The sequence below is a fragment of the Carcharodon carcharias genome, chromosome 30, assembly GCF_017639515.1.
Source record: "Carcharodon carcharias isolate sCarCar2 chromosome 30, sCarCar2.pri, whole genome shotgun sequence".
Taxonomy (NCBI): domain Eukaryota; kingdom Metazoa; phylum Chordata; class Chondrichthyes; order Lamniformes; family Lamnidae; genus Carcharodon; species Carcharodon carcharias.
Genome location: NC_054496.1, coordinates 1,773,936 through 1,793,766, shown reverse-complemented (window position 1 = coordinate 1,793,766; position 19,831 = coordinate 1,773,936). Strand labels below are relative to the sequence as shown.

Sequence of the window (19,831 nt, the reverse complement as noted above, 5' to 3'; positions counted from 1 at the left end):
GTCTGTCATTGCCTATTACTGGGCTACAATCCTGGTGGTTTAACTTCTATTTTAGGATACGGGTTGATGTGGCTTAAGAGTCTGTGTCACTAGAAATGATTACTTGACTTCATTGGATGTTGACTCAATAACCTTTCCTATGTACTGCCTGCAACATGTAGCAAGTCCCAGACGCTCCCTGTGCTCTGACTGACCACGAGTGCAGGAAGTGCCACCAGCTGCAGCTACTTGAGCTCCGAGTTTCAGAGTTTGAGCGGCAGCTGAAGGCACTGAGGTGCATCCACGAGGCTGAGATTTTTGTGGATAGCATATTTTTAGATATGATCACCGCACAGCTTACGGAAGTGCAAACAGAGGGAATGGATGACCATCAGTCAGAAGGATGGTGTTAGTCAGGAAATCCCCAGGGTGCATCTCGCTTGAGAACCATTTTTCTGTGACAGTTCCTCTGGGGAGTGCAGCCACGCTCATGGCACTGTGAGTGGCTCAGCTGCACATGGGGGGGGGAGGAAAAAGAGAGGAAGAGCAATAGTGGTAGGAAACTCGATAGTAAGTGGAACAGACAGGCATTTCTGTGGCCGTGACTCCAGGATGGTACGTTGCCTCCCTGGTGCCAAGGTCAAGGATGTCACTGAAAGGCTACAAGGCATTCTAAAGGGAGAGGGCAAACAGACAGAGATGGTGGTACATATTGATACCAATGACACAGGTAGAAAGAGGGATGAAGTCCTGCAAGAAAAATTTAGGGAGCTAGGAAGCAGATTAAGAAACAGGACCTCAAAGGTAGTAATCTCTGGATTACTTCTGGTGCCACGCGCTAGTGAGTATTGAAATAGGTTAGTCCAGATGAATGCGTGGCTGGAGAGATGGTGCAGGAGGGAGGGCTTTAGATTTCTGGGACATTGGGACCGTTTCGGGGGGCGGTGGGACCTGTACAAGGCGGACGGGTTGCACCTGAACCTGAATTGGACCAACATCCTTGCGGGGAGGTTTGCTAGTGCTGTTGGGGAGGGTTTTAACTAACTTGGCAGGGGGCTGGGATCCTAAGAGGAGGTTCGGGGGTTGGGGGGGAGGAGGAATGCACAGCCAAAATTAGAGTGCAAGTGAGTCTGGAAGGCATAGGAATTATAGGCCAGTTAAGGCACAAGAGAGTTTGGCAAGGTTGGATGGGATTTACTTCAATGCAAGGAGCCTGACGAATAAGGCAGATTAGTTGAGGGCACAAATTAACGCATGAAAGTATGATGTCATTGCTGTCACAGAGAGATGGTTGAGAGAGAGGCAGGATTGGCAGCTCAATATTCCAGGATACAGGGTCTTCAGGTGAGACAGTGAAGGAGGTAAAAGAGGAGGGGGTATCGCAATATTGATCAAGGAATCAATTACAGCAGTAAGGAGGGATGATATCTTAGAATGAAGCCATATGGGTAGAACTAAAAAACAAAACAGGAACAATCACATTGCTGGGAGTGTATTATAGGCCCCCCCAAAAAAGAGAGAAATAGAACAGAAATGTAGGAAAATTTCAGAGAAGTGTAAAAATAATAGGGTAGTAATAGTGGGGGATTTCAACTTCCCCAACATTAACTGGGTTAGTCACTGTGTGATAGGTTTAAAGGAAGTGGAATTATTAAAATGCATCCAGGAGAGCTTTTAACGCCAGTACGTAGAAAGTCCGACAAAAGAGAGGGTGGTCCTGTACTTAATTTTAGGGAATGAAGCCAGGCAAGTGGTAGAGGTATCAGTGGGGGAACATTTTGCAGATAGCGACCATAACTCAATTAGATTCAAGGTTGTTATGGAAAAGGACAAGAATGGGCCAGAAATCAGAGCTCTAAATTGGGGGAAGGCCGATTTTTAATAAGATCAGATATGATTTGGCCAGAATGGACTAGGAGCAGCTACTTTTAGGTAAATCTGCATCAGAGCAGCAGGACTCATTCAAGAAGGAAATAGGAAGAGTACAGGGCCAACATATTCCAGTAAAGACAAAGGGTGGGACTAACAAATCCAGGAAACCCTGGATGGCGAGGGATATACGGGATTGGATAAAGAGAAAAAGGGAGGCTTATGGCAGATACTGAGGGCTCAAAACAGCGGAAGCCCTAGAGGAGTATAGAATGTGTAGGGGGGAACTTAAAAACGAAATTAGGAGAGCAAAAAGTGGGAATGAGAAAACATTGGCAGGTAAAATAAAGGAAAATCCAAAGTTATTTTACAAGTATATTAAGAGCAAGAGGATAACTAGGGCAAAAGTAAGGCCCATTAAGGACCATAATGATAATTTGTGTGTAGAGCCAGAAAACGTAGGTAGGGTTCTAAATGAATACTTTGTGTCAGTGTTCAAAAGTGAGAGGGATGATGTGGGAGAAGGACTGTGATATAATTAAAGAAATTAGCATAGAAAGGGAGGAGGTTCTAAGTGGCCTGGCAAGCTTGAAAGTAGATAAATCTCCAGGCCTGGATGAAATGTATCCCAAGCTGTTGAGTGAGGCAAGGGGGGAGATAGCAGGGGCGCTGCAATAATTTTCAATACCTCTCTGGCCACAGGAGAGATGCCAGAGGAGTGGAGGACAGCCAATGTGGTATCATTATTCAAGAAGGGAGGAAGGGATAAACCAGGTTACTACAAGCCAGTCAGTCTAATCTCAGTGGTGGGGAAACTATTGGAAGCAGTTCTGAGGAACAGAATTAATCTGCACTTGGAGAGGCAGGGATTAATCAAGGACAGTCAGCATGGTTTTGTTAAGGGGAGGTCATGTCTGACCAATTTGATTGAATTTTTCGAAGAGGTGACCAGGTGTGTAGATGAGGGCATTGCATTTGACGTAGTCTACTTGGACTTCAGCAAGGCTTTTGATAAGGTCCCACATGGGAGGCTGATATTGAAGGTAAGAGCACATGGGATCCAAGGCAATTTGGCAAATTGGATCCAGAATTGGCTGAGTGGCAGGAAGCAGAGGGTGATGGTCTAGGGGTGTTTTTGTGACTGGATGCCTGTGTCCATTGGGGTTCCACAGGGATCGGTGTTGGGTCCCTTGCTGTTTGTGGTGTGTATATATAAACAATTTAGACTTGAATGTTGGAGGGTTGATCAGTAAGTTTGCGGATGACACAAAAATTGATGGGGTGGTAAATAGTGAGGAGGATAGCCTTAGATTACAGGAGGATATAGACGGGCTGGTCAGATGGATCTATCAGTGGCAAATGGAATTTAATCCGGATAAGTGTGAGGTGATGCTCTTGGGCAGGACAAACAAGGCACGAGAATACACGATGAATGGTAGGACCCTGGGAAGGACTGAGGATCAGAGGGACCTTGGTGTGCATGTCCAACAGTTCCTTAAGGTAGCGGGACAGGTAGATAAGGTGGTTAAGAAGGCATATGGGATACTTGCCTTTATTAGCCGAGGCATAGAATTTAAGAGCAGGGAGTTTATGCTGGAACTGTATAAAACGCTGGTTAGGCCACAGCTAGAGTATTGCGTGCAGTTCTGGAATCCGCATTATAGGAAGGACGTGATTGCACCAGAGGAGATTTACCAGGATGTTGCCTGGGCTGGAGAGATTTATTTATGAGGAAAGATTGGATAGACTGGGGTTATTTTCCCCGGAGCAGAGGAGATTGAGGAGGGACATGATTATGATGTATAAAATGATTAGGGGCATAAATAGGGTAGACAGGAAGGAACTTTTCCCCTTGGTGGAGGGATCAATAACCAGGGGGCATAGATTTAAGGTAAGGGGCAGGAGGTTTAGAGGGAATGTGAGGAAGAATGTTTACACCCAGAGGGTGGTGGGAATCTGGAACTCACTGCCTGAAAGGGTGGTAGAGGCAGAAACCCTCATAACATTTAAGAAGTATTTGGATGTGCACTTGCGATGCCATGACATACAAGGTTATGGGCCTAGTGCTGGAAAATGGGATTAGAATAGTTAGGTACTTTTTGACCGGCACAGACTCGATGGGCCGAAGGACCTTTTTCTGTGCTGTAGACCTCTATGACTCTGACTCCATGAATTCAATCTTATTGATTTCACATTCCCTCTAAACCTCCTGCCCCTTACCTTAAATCTATGCCCCCTGGTTATTGATCCCTCCACCAAACATTTGCAATTTTTGTCTTTAGAATCAGATCCAGCTGACGGTGATGTTAATGGGTCTCTGTTTCCAATCTTATCATCCATTTCCTCCCCTGTATTCTATCCATTTCCCCCAATTCCCCAGTGATTCAAACTCACTGGGTACAGTCCCAGAGGCACCAGCCTGCCCCCAGTATCTGCATAAATGTCTCTTTGTGTGAGATTCAACAATGAATGATGAAGGGTTAATTGAGGCATTGCATCGAAACCGTTATTTGATATCCACACAAACCCTGTCCAATAGCTTCCACTGCATGATGAAGAACAGGAACCGTGACAGATTTTTCTCCTTAGCTGCTGAGTTCAGCTAACTCCGCTTAGGCCAGTGGTTGAACCTAGGGCCTTTCGCTCTCTTATATGTTGCTTTTACAACTGAGAACCTGGAAAGCCGTTCAGTGAGCTTTCATCATCAGCAAAACAAACCTAAAAACTCAAACCCCGATCCCATTCTTGCTCTGACCCCGGTCCAGTTTAGCACTGGCAGAAGGTAGTAGTTCCATCCACCTGAAAGAAGATATTTAGACTAGCTGAGGGCTGTGTGAAACTTTGCGCTTGTTTTCCCATAAAATATGGCATCAATTTGCAAGCAGGGGGAATAGTCATACAATGATGTGATGCAAAGCTGCCTTATCCAGTGTGTGTCTTTGTTTGTTATTAACTTGTTCTGTTACGGTCCCTGTCTCTGCAGGAGCTGCACTGACATCATCTGCTGCTTAATCTTCTTTGTGGCCATCTTAGGATACTTTGTTGTAGGCATAATAGGTAAGTGAACGCTTACTGCTGGATGGTGTAAATGTGAAAGTGACCTGTTCTATTGAACCAGCTCCTGTGAACTGTGTGCAGCACCATTATATTTTGACTCATTCTCACCCTCACTAGCTGTGGTGAAACATGTAAAAGGTGGACTCCCTGTAACGTGGAAGTCGGATCTTTCCCCATCCTTCCTTTCTCTCGAGGACCTCACCAAAATGTTTCTCCATTCTTCAGGAGCCAGCACAGTGATTGTTGGTGGATTACTTGCTTGTGGAAGGGCATGAAGCTCCATCCCATCTGCAATCTAGGTGCATGGATGTCAAATTCCACAGGGCACTGAGATCAATTATTGGCCTTATGGCAAGGTGGATGGAATGTAAAAGTAGGGAAGTCTTGCTACAAACACAGAGTGCATTGGTGAGACCACTGGAGTACTGTGTACAATTTTGGTCTCCTTATTTAAGGAGGGACATACTTGCACTGGACACTGTTCAGAGGGTATTTACTAGGCTGATACAAAAGCAAAATATTGTAGCTGCTGGAAATCTGAAAGAAAAAAAAAGTGCTGGAAATACACAGCAGGTCGGGCAGCACCTGTGGACAGTGACAGAGTTAACATTTCAGGTCGATTGATCTTCTCAATTGAAAAGTCATCGACCTGATACATTAACTTTGTTTCTCTTCACGGATGCTGCCTGACCTGTTGAGTATTCACTTGTCTGATTCCTAGAATGAAGAGAGGGGTTGTCTTAGGAGGAAGTGTTGAGCAAGTTGGGCCTATCCTCATTGTAGAAGAATCAGAAGTGATCTTATAGAAACATATAAGATTCTGAGGAGGTTTGACAGGGTAGATGCTGAAAAAACGTTCCCTTTCGTGTGAGAATCTTGTTTCCAAAATATGAGGTCTCCCATTTGAGATGAAGATGAAGAATTTTTCCTCAAGAGGATCAGTAGTCTTTGGAATTCTGTAGCCCAGAGAGCACTGGAGGCTGGTCATTCAATATATTCAAGGCTGAGTTAGACAGATTTTTGAGCAACAAGGTGGTCAAGGGTTCAGGAAAGATAGGAAAGAATAAAAAGAGAGAGGGGTGGTGGTTTTGACTAAGGGGCACATTGCAGTGCTGGAGAAAGAGGATGATCCAGAGCAGTCAAGGACAGAATCTATTGGCTTGAGCCAAGGAACGAAAATGGTGTAGTTACATTGCTCGGAGTAGTCTATAGGCCGCCAACTAGTGGATGGATGTAGAGGAACAAATTTGCAAGGAGATTAGAGAGGTGTAAAAATTATAAGGTAGTTACAATGAGGGACTTTAATTATTCAAATATAAACTGGGATAGTGGTAGTGTAAAGGGCAGAGAGAAGCAAGCATTCCCAAAGTGTGTTTAGGAGAATTTTCCATGGCAGCACGATTCCAGTCCAATGAGGAAGGAGGCACTGCTGCATCTAGTTTTGGGGAATGAGGTAGATCAAGGGTCAGGAGGAGAATATTTAGGGGACAGTGATCAATCATTCTGTCATAAGCTTTAGGATGACTATGGAAAAACTAATGAACTGTCCAGATTAAGAATAATTAACTGGGGAAAATCAACTTCAATGGGGTAAGAAAGGATGTGGGCCGAATAAATTGGAATCAAGGGGCTAGCAAGAAGCACAGTAGTGATCTGGGTGTATATGTGCGTAAGTCATTGAAGGTGGCAGGACAGGTTGAGAGCGTAGTTAATAAAGCATACGGTATCCTGGGCTTTATTAATAGGGGCATAGAGTACAAGGGCAAGGAAGTTATGTTAGACACTAGTTTGGCCTCAGCTGGAGTATTGCTTCCAGTTCTGGGTGCTGCACTTTAGGAAGAATGTGAAGGTATTAGAGAGAGTGCAGAAAAGATTCACTAGAATGGTTCCAGGGATGAGAAATTCAGTTACGAAGGTAGATAGAAGAAGTTAGGACTTGGAGAAGAGAAGGCTGAGAGGAGATTTGATAGAGGTATTCAAAATTGTGAGGGGTCTGGAGAGTAGCTAGGGAGAACTGTTCCCATTGTTGGAAGAAGAGGGCACAGATTTAAAGCAATTGGCAAAAGAGGCAAAGATGACATGAAGAAAATCTTTTTCATGCAGTGAGTGGTTAAGGTTTGGAATGCACTGCCTGATAGTGTGTTGGGGGCAGGTTCAATCGAGGCATTCAAAAGAGAATTAGACAGTTACCTGAAAAGGAAGAATGTGCAGGGTTATGGAGAGAGGACAGGAGAATGGCACTAGGTGAAATGTACATTGGGAAGAGCTGGTGCACACGATGGGCTGAATGGCTGTGTCCTGTGCTGCAACAATTCTGTGATCCTGTGGGTTATTGAGAGCTGGCAGGAAAGTGGTTAAAGCCATGATCAAGTCAGCCATGATCTTATTGACCCATGGCACAGGCTCGAAGGGTCAAATAGTCTACTCTTAGTCCTATTTCTCATATTCTTGCTGGGTCCTTTTGAGACTAGCCAATTCAGCCAGAACTAAACATGGAAGCTGGGATCTTGCTAGTCCATGTAGCTCAGTACCACCCACCAGGCAGGCCATTTGCTTACTGAGCAATTAGGGAGCTTTGACATGTTTAACTTATTTGGAATTGACTTGACTAGTCAAAATTTTGAAAATTATGTTTTTTGACATAAACGAGAGCAAAATGCATTATCAACCTGCTCATAAGCTATCTGGGCTTGTCTAAGTAGGATTGTGGTCCTGTATGAAGAAAGTGGGTTCCATATTATTTTTCATTCCTGGGATATGGGCATCGCTGGCAAAGCTGGGGTTTATAGCTCATCCCTAGTTGTCCTTGAGAAGGGCATAGTGGTGAGCTATAGCCTTGAACCATTGCAGTCTGTGTGGTGAAGGTGCTTTGGGATCTTGACCCAGTGATGAAGAACGAGCAGTTGGTTGCTGACTAGCTTTTATGCATCTGCTGCTGGTTGGGAGGGGCTGAATTTCTTATCAGAGCCTATATTTGCCATCTGACTACACAATGTGGATTTCCTATAATTGTCAAAAGGAACACAACTCAAAGTAGTGTAGAATTTTGGTGCAGTAGGAAACCATTGTGCCAGTAACAGCAACAACCCACTTTAATCCTTTTTCTCTGCCCATTCCATGTAATCTTTGATATTTTTCTTGAGTATGATTGTTAAACATCAGTTATGATTCCATAGTTACTGTTGATGTATTCTATACTCTAATAGTCCTTTGTGTGAATACATTTCTTGTAATCTCCCCTTTATGCTTCTAAAACAAACCCTTTCATAATTATGAATTTATCCTTCTCAGTTTAAAGCAGTGTTGTGCCCTCAGTTTTTTCAGGGAAAGGAGAATATATACACCAGAGGAAAAGCTATTTACTCTTTTTTTTTTAACGGATGCTTCATACCGTCACAACGTAGGAGGTCAGTATAGAATCCACACTGATTACCACTGAGTATTTGCTGCACCAAATATCGGATGTTTGTGGGTGGCGTTAGTTTGGTTATTGGTAGGCAGGGAGGGTTTTGGCTGGGTGCTGAGGCACTTGCCTGCTTACTAATGCTGGCCTGTGTGCTTTTCTTGGGGTCAGTTGGTTATGTTTTCCTTTTGAAATAAAGTTAAAGGTAAAGTTAATGCATTGACTAATTTCTGTGGTGATGTGCAGTGTATGATGACTATTTAATGATGGTCTGTTTTTAGCATGGACACATGGAGACCCTCGGAAAGTGATCTATCCGACTGACAGCCGTGGCGAATTCTGTGGTCAAGTTGGAAGCCAGAATGAGTGAGTTCTCTTCCTTTCACCAATCTAGTGACTTAAAAAAAACCAAAGTGGTGGAATTGCCGAATAAAGTTTCCAGAATGGGTTTAGGGATTTTAATCACCAGTGTAATAAAAACATCTTTGAGTCACCATAAGACAGTGAACCGGCCTGTGAGTTAGTTCAGCACTGACATACAAGATTAGGATGCTGCTGGCATGGTAGAGAGCTATTTAAAACCATAGGTCCCACACTCTGCTCAGCATACTATTCAAGTCTGAGAGTGAGCCTGTAGTTTTTTTTTTGCAAAAGTATACTTTATTCATAAAATATCTGAAAGAACATTACAAAACATTTCAAAATGGCCATCATGAAAAGTTCAATAAACAAGTTTTCCACATAGATTTTGTCACACCCTGAGTTGCTTCAATACAGCTGAGGAACATTACAGACATTTCAAAATGGTCATAACAGGCAGACAATGCAACGGTACTTAAGTTGTCTACATAGATCATGTTGCACTCTGAGGTGCTTCAATACAATTGTGATACATGTAATATTCGCTGCATACATTCAATGTGAGTTATACAGCCCGAGGGGTCTATACAATTTCCAGCCCCTTGGTGCACCATGGCTGAAAGGTCTTACACAGTAACCTTCCCCATTTGAGGCGGCTGCCCCAAGCTTTAGTGCATCCCTCAGCACGTAGTCCCGGACCTTGGAATGTGCCAGTCTGCAACACTCGGTCGGGGACAACTCTTTGCACTGGAAGACCAACAAGTTTCGGGCAGACCAAAAAATGTCTTCCACTGAGTTGATGATCCTCCAGCTGCAGTTGATGTTTGTTTTGATGTGTGTCCTGGGAACAGCCCATAGAGCACATTGTGGTTTTAGTGCCATGTGCTTGAGAAAGAGAGAGGGATACACAAAATCAGCCAGGGATGATCCTCCTGATCATTTTCCAGTGATCCCTGCTATATTTGTAAGAACAAGATCTAGTTTGACTGTAAGGACTCTGGAAGTCAAATATCTTGCCAACAATCACTCGTTGGACTGACAGATAAGGTATAGGCACTTGGGTCCAATACATTGGCAATTGACACACATAGTTGGTATGCCAGCATGATGAGGAGAGGGGAAAGCATACAGAATAATGCAAGGCACCAGCAAGTTGGGAGAAGTGGGGAGCAGGGAATGTCAAGGTAAGGAATTGCATTATCGCTGGCCGACAGGCATTAACCTAGTAATTTCCTGTGTGCTGATGCGAGCTCACTAAACAGCAAGTGGCTGTTTAATACTTTGGCTGCATGAAGTATGTGGCTGGGGGAAGAAAACGAAGAGATTAAAACCTTGCTTTAGAAACATTCAGTGGCATTTCTCTCTTTCATTTTTCCAGACACAAACCATTTCTTTTTTATTTCAACATTCTCAAGTGTGCTAGCCCTCTGGTACTGCTGGAGTTTCAGTGCCCAACCACACAGGTAAGAAAATTATTTTTTTGAGTGGAAATGGATACATTTTCACTATTCTAAATGTTGCTGCCTCAATCACTTTAAGGCATTGAAATTCCTCCTGTTGAGAATTTTAGCAGAAAGTTCTTGTGAGCACAGTAATATTACTCTCCTAATATGAAACAGATACAAAATAAGGTCATGTAAGAATGCTGGGTTGTATTTCTGGATTGAGTTTAGGGGTGGGTGTGCCTGGGTTCCAGTTTGGGTTTAGGTTGTTCCCAACCTACTCTGCCTGTGTTCCTCATGCTTTTGAGCACCTTTATCAAATCTCCTCTCAATCTTCTCTTCTCTAAGAAGAACAATACCAGCTTTTCCAATCTGTCCAAACAACTGAAGCCCCTCATCCCCGGAACTGTTCTTATAAATCCTTTCTGTGCATATAAAGTACCATCATAACCTCCTTACTTTGGTACTCCATGTCTCTCTATATAAAGCCCAGGTTCCCATATTAACTGCTTTCTCAATCTGCCCTGTCACCTTCAACAATTTGTGCATGTACATGGCCAGGTTCCTCTGTTCCTGAACCCTGTTTGGAATTGTGCCCTTTATTTTCTATTGCTTTGCCTCGTTCTTCCTACCAAAATGTATCACTTCACACTTCTCTGCATTAAATTTCACTGCCATGTATCAGCCCATTCTGCCAGCCTGTCTGTATCCACTTGAAGTCAATCACTATGCTCCTCACAGTTCATGATACTTCCAAGTTTGGAGTGATCTAAAAATTTTGAACTTGTTCCTTGGGCACCCAAGGCTAGGTGTTTAATTTGGATCAATAAAAGCAGTGGTCCAAATATTGATCCTTGTGGAACCTCACTGTATACATTCCTTCAGTTCACCACTACTGTCTGTTTCCAACACTCAGCCAAATTTGCATCCATGCTGCCACTGTCCCTTTTATTCCATTTACTCAGTATCTAACCCCATGCTGTATCTGTCCTGGGACTGTCTGATGGGGACAGTGTAGAGGCAGCCAAACTCTGTATCTAACCTAGTGCTTTATCTGTTCTGGGAGTGTTTGATGGAGGCAGTGTGGAGGGAGCTTTATTCTGTGTCTAATCCTGTGCTGTATTTGCCCCAGGAATGTTTGATTGGACTGTGTAATGAGCTTTACTGTGTACCTAACCTGTGCTGTACCTGTCCTGGAGTTTTTTGATGCTGACATTAGATCCATTCCCAAATACCAATGCATCTTACTATGATGAACAAAAGAAAATTATTGAAAAATATCTTGATAGTCATCCTACCTTTTGACGATCCCATTGACTTGTTTTTCCAGACCTGTGTTAGTAAATGCCCAGAAAGGTTTGACAGCTTCATAACAACACATGCACAGCTTAAGGTGAAACCAGAGAGATGGAAGTATTACACTCAGTTCTGTAAACCAGGCTTTAATGATTCCACTAAGGTAAGTTACAGTTATGTTGTTTTCACTTGTGTCTTTTTCCAGATTTTCCCTGTTCTCTCCTGAAGGTGCTAACTCTCCCTGGGGTACAGTTCCCCTGTCCTGAAGATGCCAACTCTCCCTGGGGTACAGTTCCCTCTCTCCTGTAGGTGTCAACTCTCTCTTGATACAGTTCCCCCTCTCCTGAAGGTGCCAACTCTCCCTGAGGTACAGTTCCCCTGTCCTGAAGATGCCAACTCTCCCTGGGGTACAGTTCCCTCTCTCCTGTAGGTGCCGACTCTCCCTTAGTACAGTTCCCCCTCTCCTGAAAGTGCCGTTTCTCACTGGGATATCATCTGTCTCGTGCGGTTTTTCGAAGTGACTATTCTTCATGTGTGTCTAATCAGCAGCAGCCATTGAAACATGGATCAACGCTCCTTATTCATCATTTACACACTGGACACTTCAGATCTGGAACCCTTGCTAATTTCCTCCTCCTGCAGCTAATTTGACATGGACTTGGGGATGTAACTTAGGAACTTCTGGTCTGTATGGATCAATGCCATACTGGGCAGTGGTTTACTTACGGAGCCAGTGCACTAAATAATAACCTTCACAAAGACAAATTTATGAGCAGTGGATGGCACTACGATTTCCTAACCCTTTCAGGTTCCAGATGCAGATCAATGTAATTTTTCTAGACACAGCTCAAATGTTTCTTTGAAATAATTTTTAGGTAAATAAGCCCACGTTTAAAAATTCATACTGAGTCATAAACCCATTTACTGAAGAGCATGAAGGAGGCCCACCATATTCTTCCATCACCTATTTGAAAGTGGAAATAGTAGGAGCAAAACATACAGGTTAAACTTCAATATCAGATTTATTTACAGATGACAGATAACATACTGAAGCCATAAGACCCAGGGTGATACTTGAGTACAACAACCAAACTTGCGTCTGCTGTCATCAGTAAATTCTCGGTATCAAACCCTGAATGGTGATCACAGAAAATCATTGCCAGGGTTTCTGCTTGCCCTCCACATGAAGGTTAGATGAAGAATCACTGGTGCCTGGCCACCACAACATGACCCCTGGATAATTTAGGTACCCTTTGATGTAAAACCAAAAACTTTCCAGATCGAACTTCAGCAATTCAAGTCACTGTAGACCATGCATTAATGGGTTTATATTTTTCATTTATGGGATGTGGGTGTCGCTGGCTGGGCCAGCATTTATTGCCCAGCCCTAACTGCCCTTTAGAAGGTGGTGGTGAGCTGCTTTCTTGAACCGCTGCAGTCCATGTGGTGCATGTACACCAGACCAAAGGGTCAGATGTTTGCATTTATCCCGTTGCAAAAGCTCAACTCTGGTTGTAACATAAACATCATCTAGAATGCCCTTTGACCTTTAAAGATTCAACTAGATTAAAAATTTGCTGAGATTTTGACCAATAAACCATCTTGAGGCAACCATCGTACAGATCCACAAGTGTTTGAATTCCAGTTTGAGGGTACTTCAACTTCAGTTTAATATATATGTCTAATGAAACAAAAATCCTATTTTAACCAAATGGATGCTAAACAACTACATTACCATCTGTATGTTCACTTTTGCCTTTCAGACACCTGTTCAAGTGTTTAAGGATGGGGACTGTCCTGCCTTTATAACTCCAAACAAGCCTTGTAAGTGTTTGTGGGTTTGATTCTTTTGATGGGCGAGTTCTCCCACTCCTCCTTCATAAATTCCTTTTGATCTAATGACGAGGTCGGAACCAGGGAGCAGAGATTGGAGCTCAGAAGATGCAAGGTGCACAGACAGTTTAGATTTAATAAAGCAGTGAGTGTGAATTTATGAAACTGTACTCTAGGAAGACAAGGTAGGCGATGATGGAAAACTCAAAGGGGAGCTGCGTAATTTTCTGCTGAAAGAAGTGATTGAAAGTATAAGAGCCAGAGTGTAGGGTAGGGATAATGGCTGTAGGGGACAGTCTGGGTGGGAGTGATGGCTGTGGGGAATAGTGTAGGGTGGGAGTGATGGCTGTAGGGGACAGTCTGGGTGGGAGTGATGGCTGTGGGGAATAGTGTAGGGTGGGAGTGATGGCTGTAGGGGACAGTCTGGGTGGGAGTGATGGCTGTGGGGAATAGTGTAGGGTGGGAGTGATGGCTGTGGGGAATAGTGTAGGGTGGGAGTGATGGCTGTGGGGAATAGTGTAGGGTGGGAGTGATGGCTGTAGGGGACAGTCTGGGTGGGAGTGATGGCTGTAGGGAATAGTGTAGGGTGGGAGTGATGGCTGTAGGGAACAGTCTGGGTGGGAGTGATGGCTGTAGGGGACAGTCTGGGTGGGAGTGATGGCTGTAGGGGACAGTCTGGGTGGGAGTGATGGCTGTGGGGAATAGTGTAGGGTGGGAGTGATGGCTGTGGGAACAGTCTGGGTGGGAGTGATGGCTGTGGGGAATAGTGTAGGGTGGGAGTGATGGCTGTAGGGGACAGTCTAGGTGAGAGTGATGGCTGTGGGGAATAGTGTAGGGTGGGAGTGATGGCCTGTAGGGGACAGTCTAGGTGAGAGTGCATGGCTGTGGGGGAATAGTGTAGGGTGGGAGTGATGGCTGTAGGGGACAGTCTGGGTGGGAGTGATGGCTGTGGGGAATAGTGTAGGGTGAGAGTGATGGCTGTGGGGAATAGTGTAGGGTGGGAGTGATGGCTGTAGGGGACAGTCTGGGTGGGAGTGATGGCTGTGGGGAATAGTGTAGGGTGGGAGTGATGGCTGTAGGGGACAGTCTGGGTGGGAGTGATGGCTGTGGGGAATAGTGTAGGGTGAGAGTGATGGCTGTGGGGAATAGTGTAGGGTGGGAGTGATGGCTGTGGGGAATAGTGTAGGGTGGGAGTGATGGCTGTGGGGAATAGTGTAGGGTGGGAGTGATGGCTATGGGGAATAGTGTAGGGTGGGAGTGATGGCTGTGGGGAATAGTGTAGGGTGGGAGTGATGGCTATGGGGAATAGTGTAGGGTGGGAGTGATGGCTGTAGGGGACAGTCTGGGTGGGAGTGATGGCTGTAGGGGACAGTCTGGGTGGGAGTGATGGCTGTAGGGGACAGTCTGGGTGAGAGTGATGGCTGTAGGGGACAGTCTAGGTGGGAGTGATGGCTGTGGGGAATAGTGTAGGGTGGGAGTGATGGCTGTAGGGGACAGTCTGGGTGGGAGTGATGGCTGTAGGGGACAGTCTGGGTGGGAGTGATGGCTGTGGGGAATAGTGTAGGGTGGGAGTGATGGCTGTAGGGGACAGTCTGGGTGGGAGTGATGGCTGTAGGGGACAGTCTGGGTGGGAGTGATGGCTGTAGGGGACAGTCTGGGTGGGAGTGATGGCTGTGGGGAATAGTGTAGGGTGGGAGTGATGGCTGTAGGGGACAGTCTGGGTGGGAGTGATGGCTGTGGGGAATAGTGTAGGGTGGGAGTGATGGCTGTAGGGGACAGTCTAGGTGGGAGTGATGGCTGTAGGGGACAGTCTGGGTGGGAGTGATGGCTGTAGGGGACAGTCTGGGTGGGAGTGATGGCTGTAGGGGATAGCATAGTGTGGGAACGATGGCTATAGGGGATAGTGTAGGGTGGGAGTGATGGCTACAGGGGATAGTGTAATGCGGGAGTGATGGCTATAGGGGATAGTGTAGGGTGGGAGTGATGGCTATAGGGGATAGTGTAGGGTGGGAGTGATGGCTATAGGGGATAGTGTAGGGTGGGAGTGATGGCTATAGGGGACAGAGTGCAGGGTGGGAGTGATGTCTGTAGGGGACAGAGTGCAGGGTGGGAGTGATGGCTGTAGGGGACAGAGTGCAGGGTGGGAGTGATGGCTGGCCAATGTGAGTCCAATCTGAAATGAGGGTCTTAAATCTAAACAAAGGAAACTATGAAGGTTTGAGGGGGGGAATTGGCTACGATAGATTGGGGAACTCCATTGAAAGGCATGATGGTGGATAGACAATGGCTAATATTTAACGAATGAATGCATGCATCGCAACGGTTATACATTCCTTTCTGGCACAAAAAACACAAGTAAAGCGGCCCAACCATGGCTAACAAAAGAAATTAAGGATAGTATTAGATCCAAAGAGGAGTCATTTAAAGATGCTAGAAAAAGTAGCAGGCCTGAGGATTGGGAGCAATTTAGAATTCAGCAAAGGACGACTACAGAATCACGGAATTGTTACAGTGTAGAAGGAGGCCATTCGGCCCATCATGTCTGCACTGGCTCTCTGAGTGTTTTAACTTAGTGCTAATCTCCTGCCTTTTCCCCATAACCCAACACATTGTTTCTATTTAGATAATCATCCAATGCCCTCTTGAATGTCTCAATTGAACCTGCCTCCACCACACTTCCAGGCAGTGCATTCCAAACCCTACCTACTCGCTGTGTAAAGAAGTATTTTCTCACCTCGCATTTGCTTCTTTTGCAAAACACGTTAAAACTGTGCCTTCTGGTTCTCGATCCGTTTACGAGTGGGAACAGTTTCTCCCTATCTACCCTGTCCACACCTCTCATGATTTTGAAAACTTCTATCAAGTCTCCTCTTAGCCTTCTCCTCTCCAAAGAAAACAGTCCCAATTTTCTCTCATAAATGAAGTGGCTCATCCCTGGAACCATTCTCGTAAACCTCTTCCGCAATCTCCCGAATGCATTCACATCCTTCCTATAGTGTGGTGCCCAGAACTGTACACAATACTCTAGTTGAGGCCTAACCAGTGTCTTATATAAGTTCATCATAACCCCCCTGCTCTTGTACTCTATGCCCCTATTACTGAAGCCTAGAATACTGTATGCTTTAGAAACAGCTCTCTACCTGTCCTGCCACCTTTAATGACTTATGTACATATACACCCAGGTCTCTCTGCTCCTGCACACCCTTTAGAATAGTATCCTTTATTTTATACTGTCTTTCCATGTTCTTTATACCAAAGTGTATCACCTCACTTTTCCACACTGAACTTCATCTGCTGCCTAACTGCCCACCCACCAATGTGCCAATCAGGAGATTGATTAAGAGAGGAAAAATAGAATATGAGAGTAAACTTGCAAGGAACATAAAAGCGAACTGTAAAAGTTTCTTTAAGTATGTAAAAAGAAAAAGATTAGTGAAGACAAATGTAGTCCCTTACAGTCTGAAACTGGAGAATTTATATTAGAGAACAAGGAAATGGCAGAGCAACTACTTTAGCTCTGTCTTCAGGGAGGAAGACACAAATAACTTCCAGAAATGCTAAGGAACCAAGGGTCTAGTGAGAAGGAGGAATTGAAGGAAATTAACAGGACTGAAAGCCAATAAATCCCCAGGGTCTGATGATCTGCATCCCAGGGTACTGAAGGAATTGGCCATGGAAGTCGTGGATGTGTTGATTGTCATCTTTCAAACTTCTCTAGGTTCTGGAACAGCCCCAGCAGATTGGAGGGTGGCAAATGTAACCTACTATTTAAAAAAAGGAGGGAGGGAGAAAACCGGGAATTACATACCAGTTAGACTAACCTCAGTAGCAAGGAAAATGCTAGAGTCTGTTATAAAGGATGTGGTAACAGGACACTTAGAAAATATCAACAGGAATAGACAAAGTTAACATGGATTTGTGAAAGGGAAATCATGTTTGACAAACCTACTGGAGTATTTTGAGGATGTAACTAGTAGAATATATAAGGAAGAACCTGTGGTATATTTGGATTTTCAAAAAGCTTTTGATAAAATCCCACGTAAGAGGTTAGTGTAAGGAATTAAAGCACATGGAACTGGAGATAATATATTGCCATGGATTGAGAATTGGTTAGCAGACAGGAAACAGAGTAGGAATAAATGTGTCTTTTTTGGAGTGGCAGTTGGTGAGCAGTGGATTACTGCAGGGATCAGTGCTTGGGCCCCAACTATTCATGATATATATCAATGGTTCAGATCTGGGAGCCAAATATAATATTTCCAAGTTTTCTGACGACACAAAATTAAGTAGGAATATGAGTGGTGAGGAGGTTGTAAAGAGGCTTCAAGACAATTTAGGCAAGTTGAGTGAGTGGGCTAATACATGGCAGATCCAGTATATTGTGGATAATTGTGAAGTTATCCACTTAGGTAGGAAAAACCGAATGGCAGACTATTATTTAAATTGTGATGAATTGGGAAATAATGATGTACAAAGGGACCTGGGTGTCCTTGTCCACAGTCACTGAAAGCAAGTATGCAGGTGCAGCAAGCAGTTAGGAAGGCAAGTGGTATGCTGGCTTTCATTGCAAGAGGATTTGAGTACAGGAGCAAGGATCTCTTACTGCAGCTGTACCATACCCGGAGTATTGTGTGCAGTTTTGGTCTCCTTACCTCAAAAAGGATTTACTTGCCATAGAGGGAGTGCAACAAAGGTTCACTAGGCTGATTCCTGGGATGGCAGGATTGTTGTATGAGGAGAGATTGGGCCGACTAGGCCTGGATTCAATGGAGTTTAGAAGATTAAGAGGGGATCCCATCGAAACATTTAAAATTCTGACAGGCTGGTCAGATGGGATGCAGGGAGGATGTTTCCCCTTGGCTTGGGGATCTAGAACAAGGAGTCACAGTCTCAGGATACGGGGTAGGCCATTTAAGACTGAGATGAGGAGAAACTTCTTCACTCAGAGGGTGGTGAACCTGTGGAATTCTCTACTACAGAAGGCTGGAGGCCAAGTCAATGAATATATTTAAGAAGGAAATAGATAGATTTCTGGACACGGAAGGCATAAAGGGGTATGGGGAGAGAGTGGGAGTATGGTGTTGAGTTAGAGAATCAGCGATGATCATATTGAATGGCGGAGCAGGCTCGAAGGGCTGAATTACCTACACCTCCTATTTTCTATGTTTCTACAGGGGACAGTGTAGGGTGGGAATGATGGCCAAAGGGGACAGAGGACAATGCTAACCTTTTGAAATTTAGATCTGCTGGACAGACCATTCTATTTCATTGCCTGTGTGCTTATGTGTTTATTGTACATCGATAATAGTTTGCTCCTAAAATACTCTTTGGCCGAGATTTCCATCCCTACATCGGGAGATTTCCCAGCTCTGCAAACCTTACCTGTAAAGATACCCGCCTACAGGTTGGATTTTCAGTTGGTGGGGGGCAGGGGGGAGGAGGCGGTGTGATGGTGGGGAGGAGGCGGCGGTGTGATGGTGGGGAGGAGGCGGCGGTGTGAAGGGGGGAGGAGGCGGTGGGAGTTGGGGGGGAGGAGGCGGTGTGGAGGGGGTAGGAGGAGGAGGCAGTGTTGGGGGGAGGAGCAGGAGGTGGTGGGAGTTGGGGGGGTGGAGGCGGTGGGAGTGGGGGGGGAGGAGGCGGTGGGAGTGGGGGGGAGGAGGCGGTGGGAGTGGGGGGGGAAGAAAGCTGTTTAAATAAAAAAAACACAGCCTTCCAACCCCCACCCTTCACCCCACACAAACTCCCTATGCTCCATCCATGTCAGCTTGTGTCAGCCATGGCCCTCCCTCCAGTGGCCTCTCATGCTCCCTATTCAAATTTAGTGCCAACTGATGCCAATCCATGACCCTGCTCACCACCCTTTGCCCTTACTCCCATATGCCAACCTACCAAGTATCCTTGGACACTTCCTAGACATCTTTGACTCTTCCTAGACATCTTTGACTCTTCCTAGACATCTTTGACTCTTCCTGGACAGCTTTGACTCTTCCTAGACAGCTTTGCCACTTCCTAGACAGCTTTGCCACTTCCTAGACAGCTTTGACTCTTCCTGGACAGCTTTGACTCTTCCTAGACAGCTTTGACACTTCCTAGACAGCTTTGACACTTCCTAGACAGCTTTGACACTTCCTAGACAGCTTTGACACTTCCTAGACAGCTTTGACTCTTCCTGGACAGCTTTGACACTTCCTAGATAGCTTAGACTCTTCCTGGACAGCTTAGACTCTTCCTGGACGGTTTAGACTCTTCCTGGACGGTTTAGACTCTTCCTGGACGGTTTAGACTCTTCCTGGACAGCTTTGACTCTTCCTGGACAGTTTTGACAGCTGGGCACTTCCTTGACAGTTCCAGTGGGTTTGTGCGTAATAGGTGCATAATCATGTTTAATATTAACAATCCCAAAGTGTGCCTTACCTCTCCCGAAGGTGCCCTGGGACCTAATTCAAAGGGATACCGTACCTCTCCAAAAGGGTGCCCTGGCATCCAAAGAATCCACCATCCTCTTACTTAGTCTGCTCTGCGCACACCAGGATTCACGTAGCTAGGGTTCAAAGATCGGAAATCAGTGGAGGCAGCTGGTGATTTAAATGGC

The 19,831-nt window shown here is 45.1% G+C and overlaps 1 protein-coding gene across 3 annotated transcripts in view; it reads left to right on the top strand.

The window, feature by feature from the left end:
• Window positions 1-19,831, top strand: part of slc44a2 (solute carrier family 44 member 2) — a 230,279-nt gene that overhangs the window by 29,471 nt on the left and 180,977 nt on the right. For all 3 annotated transcript variants that reach the window (XM_041177027.1, XM_041177026.1, XM_041177025.1), the window contains exons 3-7: window positions 4,832-4,905; window positions 8,590-8,674; window positions 10,047-10,131; window positions 11,441-11,569; window positions 13,170-13,230. In XM_041177027.1, coding sequence (XP_041032961.1) covers window positions 4,832-4,905; window positions 8,590-8,674; window positions 10,047-10,131; window positions 11,441-11,569; window positions 13,170-13,230 — 434 coding nt within the window. The remainder of the gene's footprint in view (window positions 1-4,831; window positions 4,906-8,589; window positions 8,675-10,046; window positions 10,132-11,440; window positions 11,570-13,169; window positions 13,231-19,831) is intronic.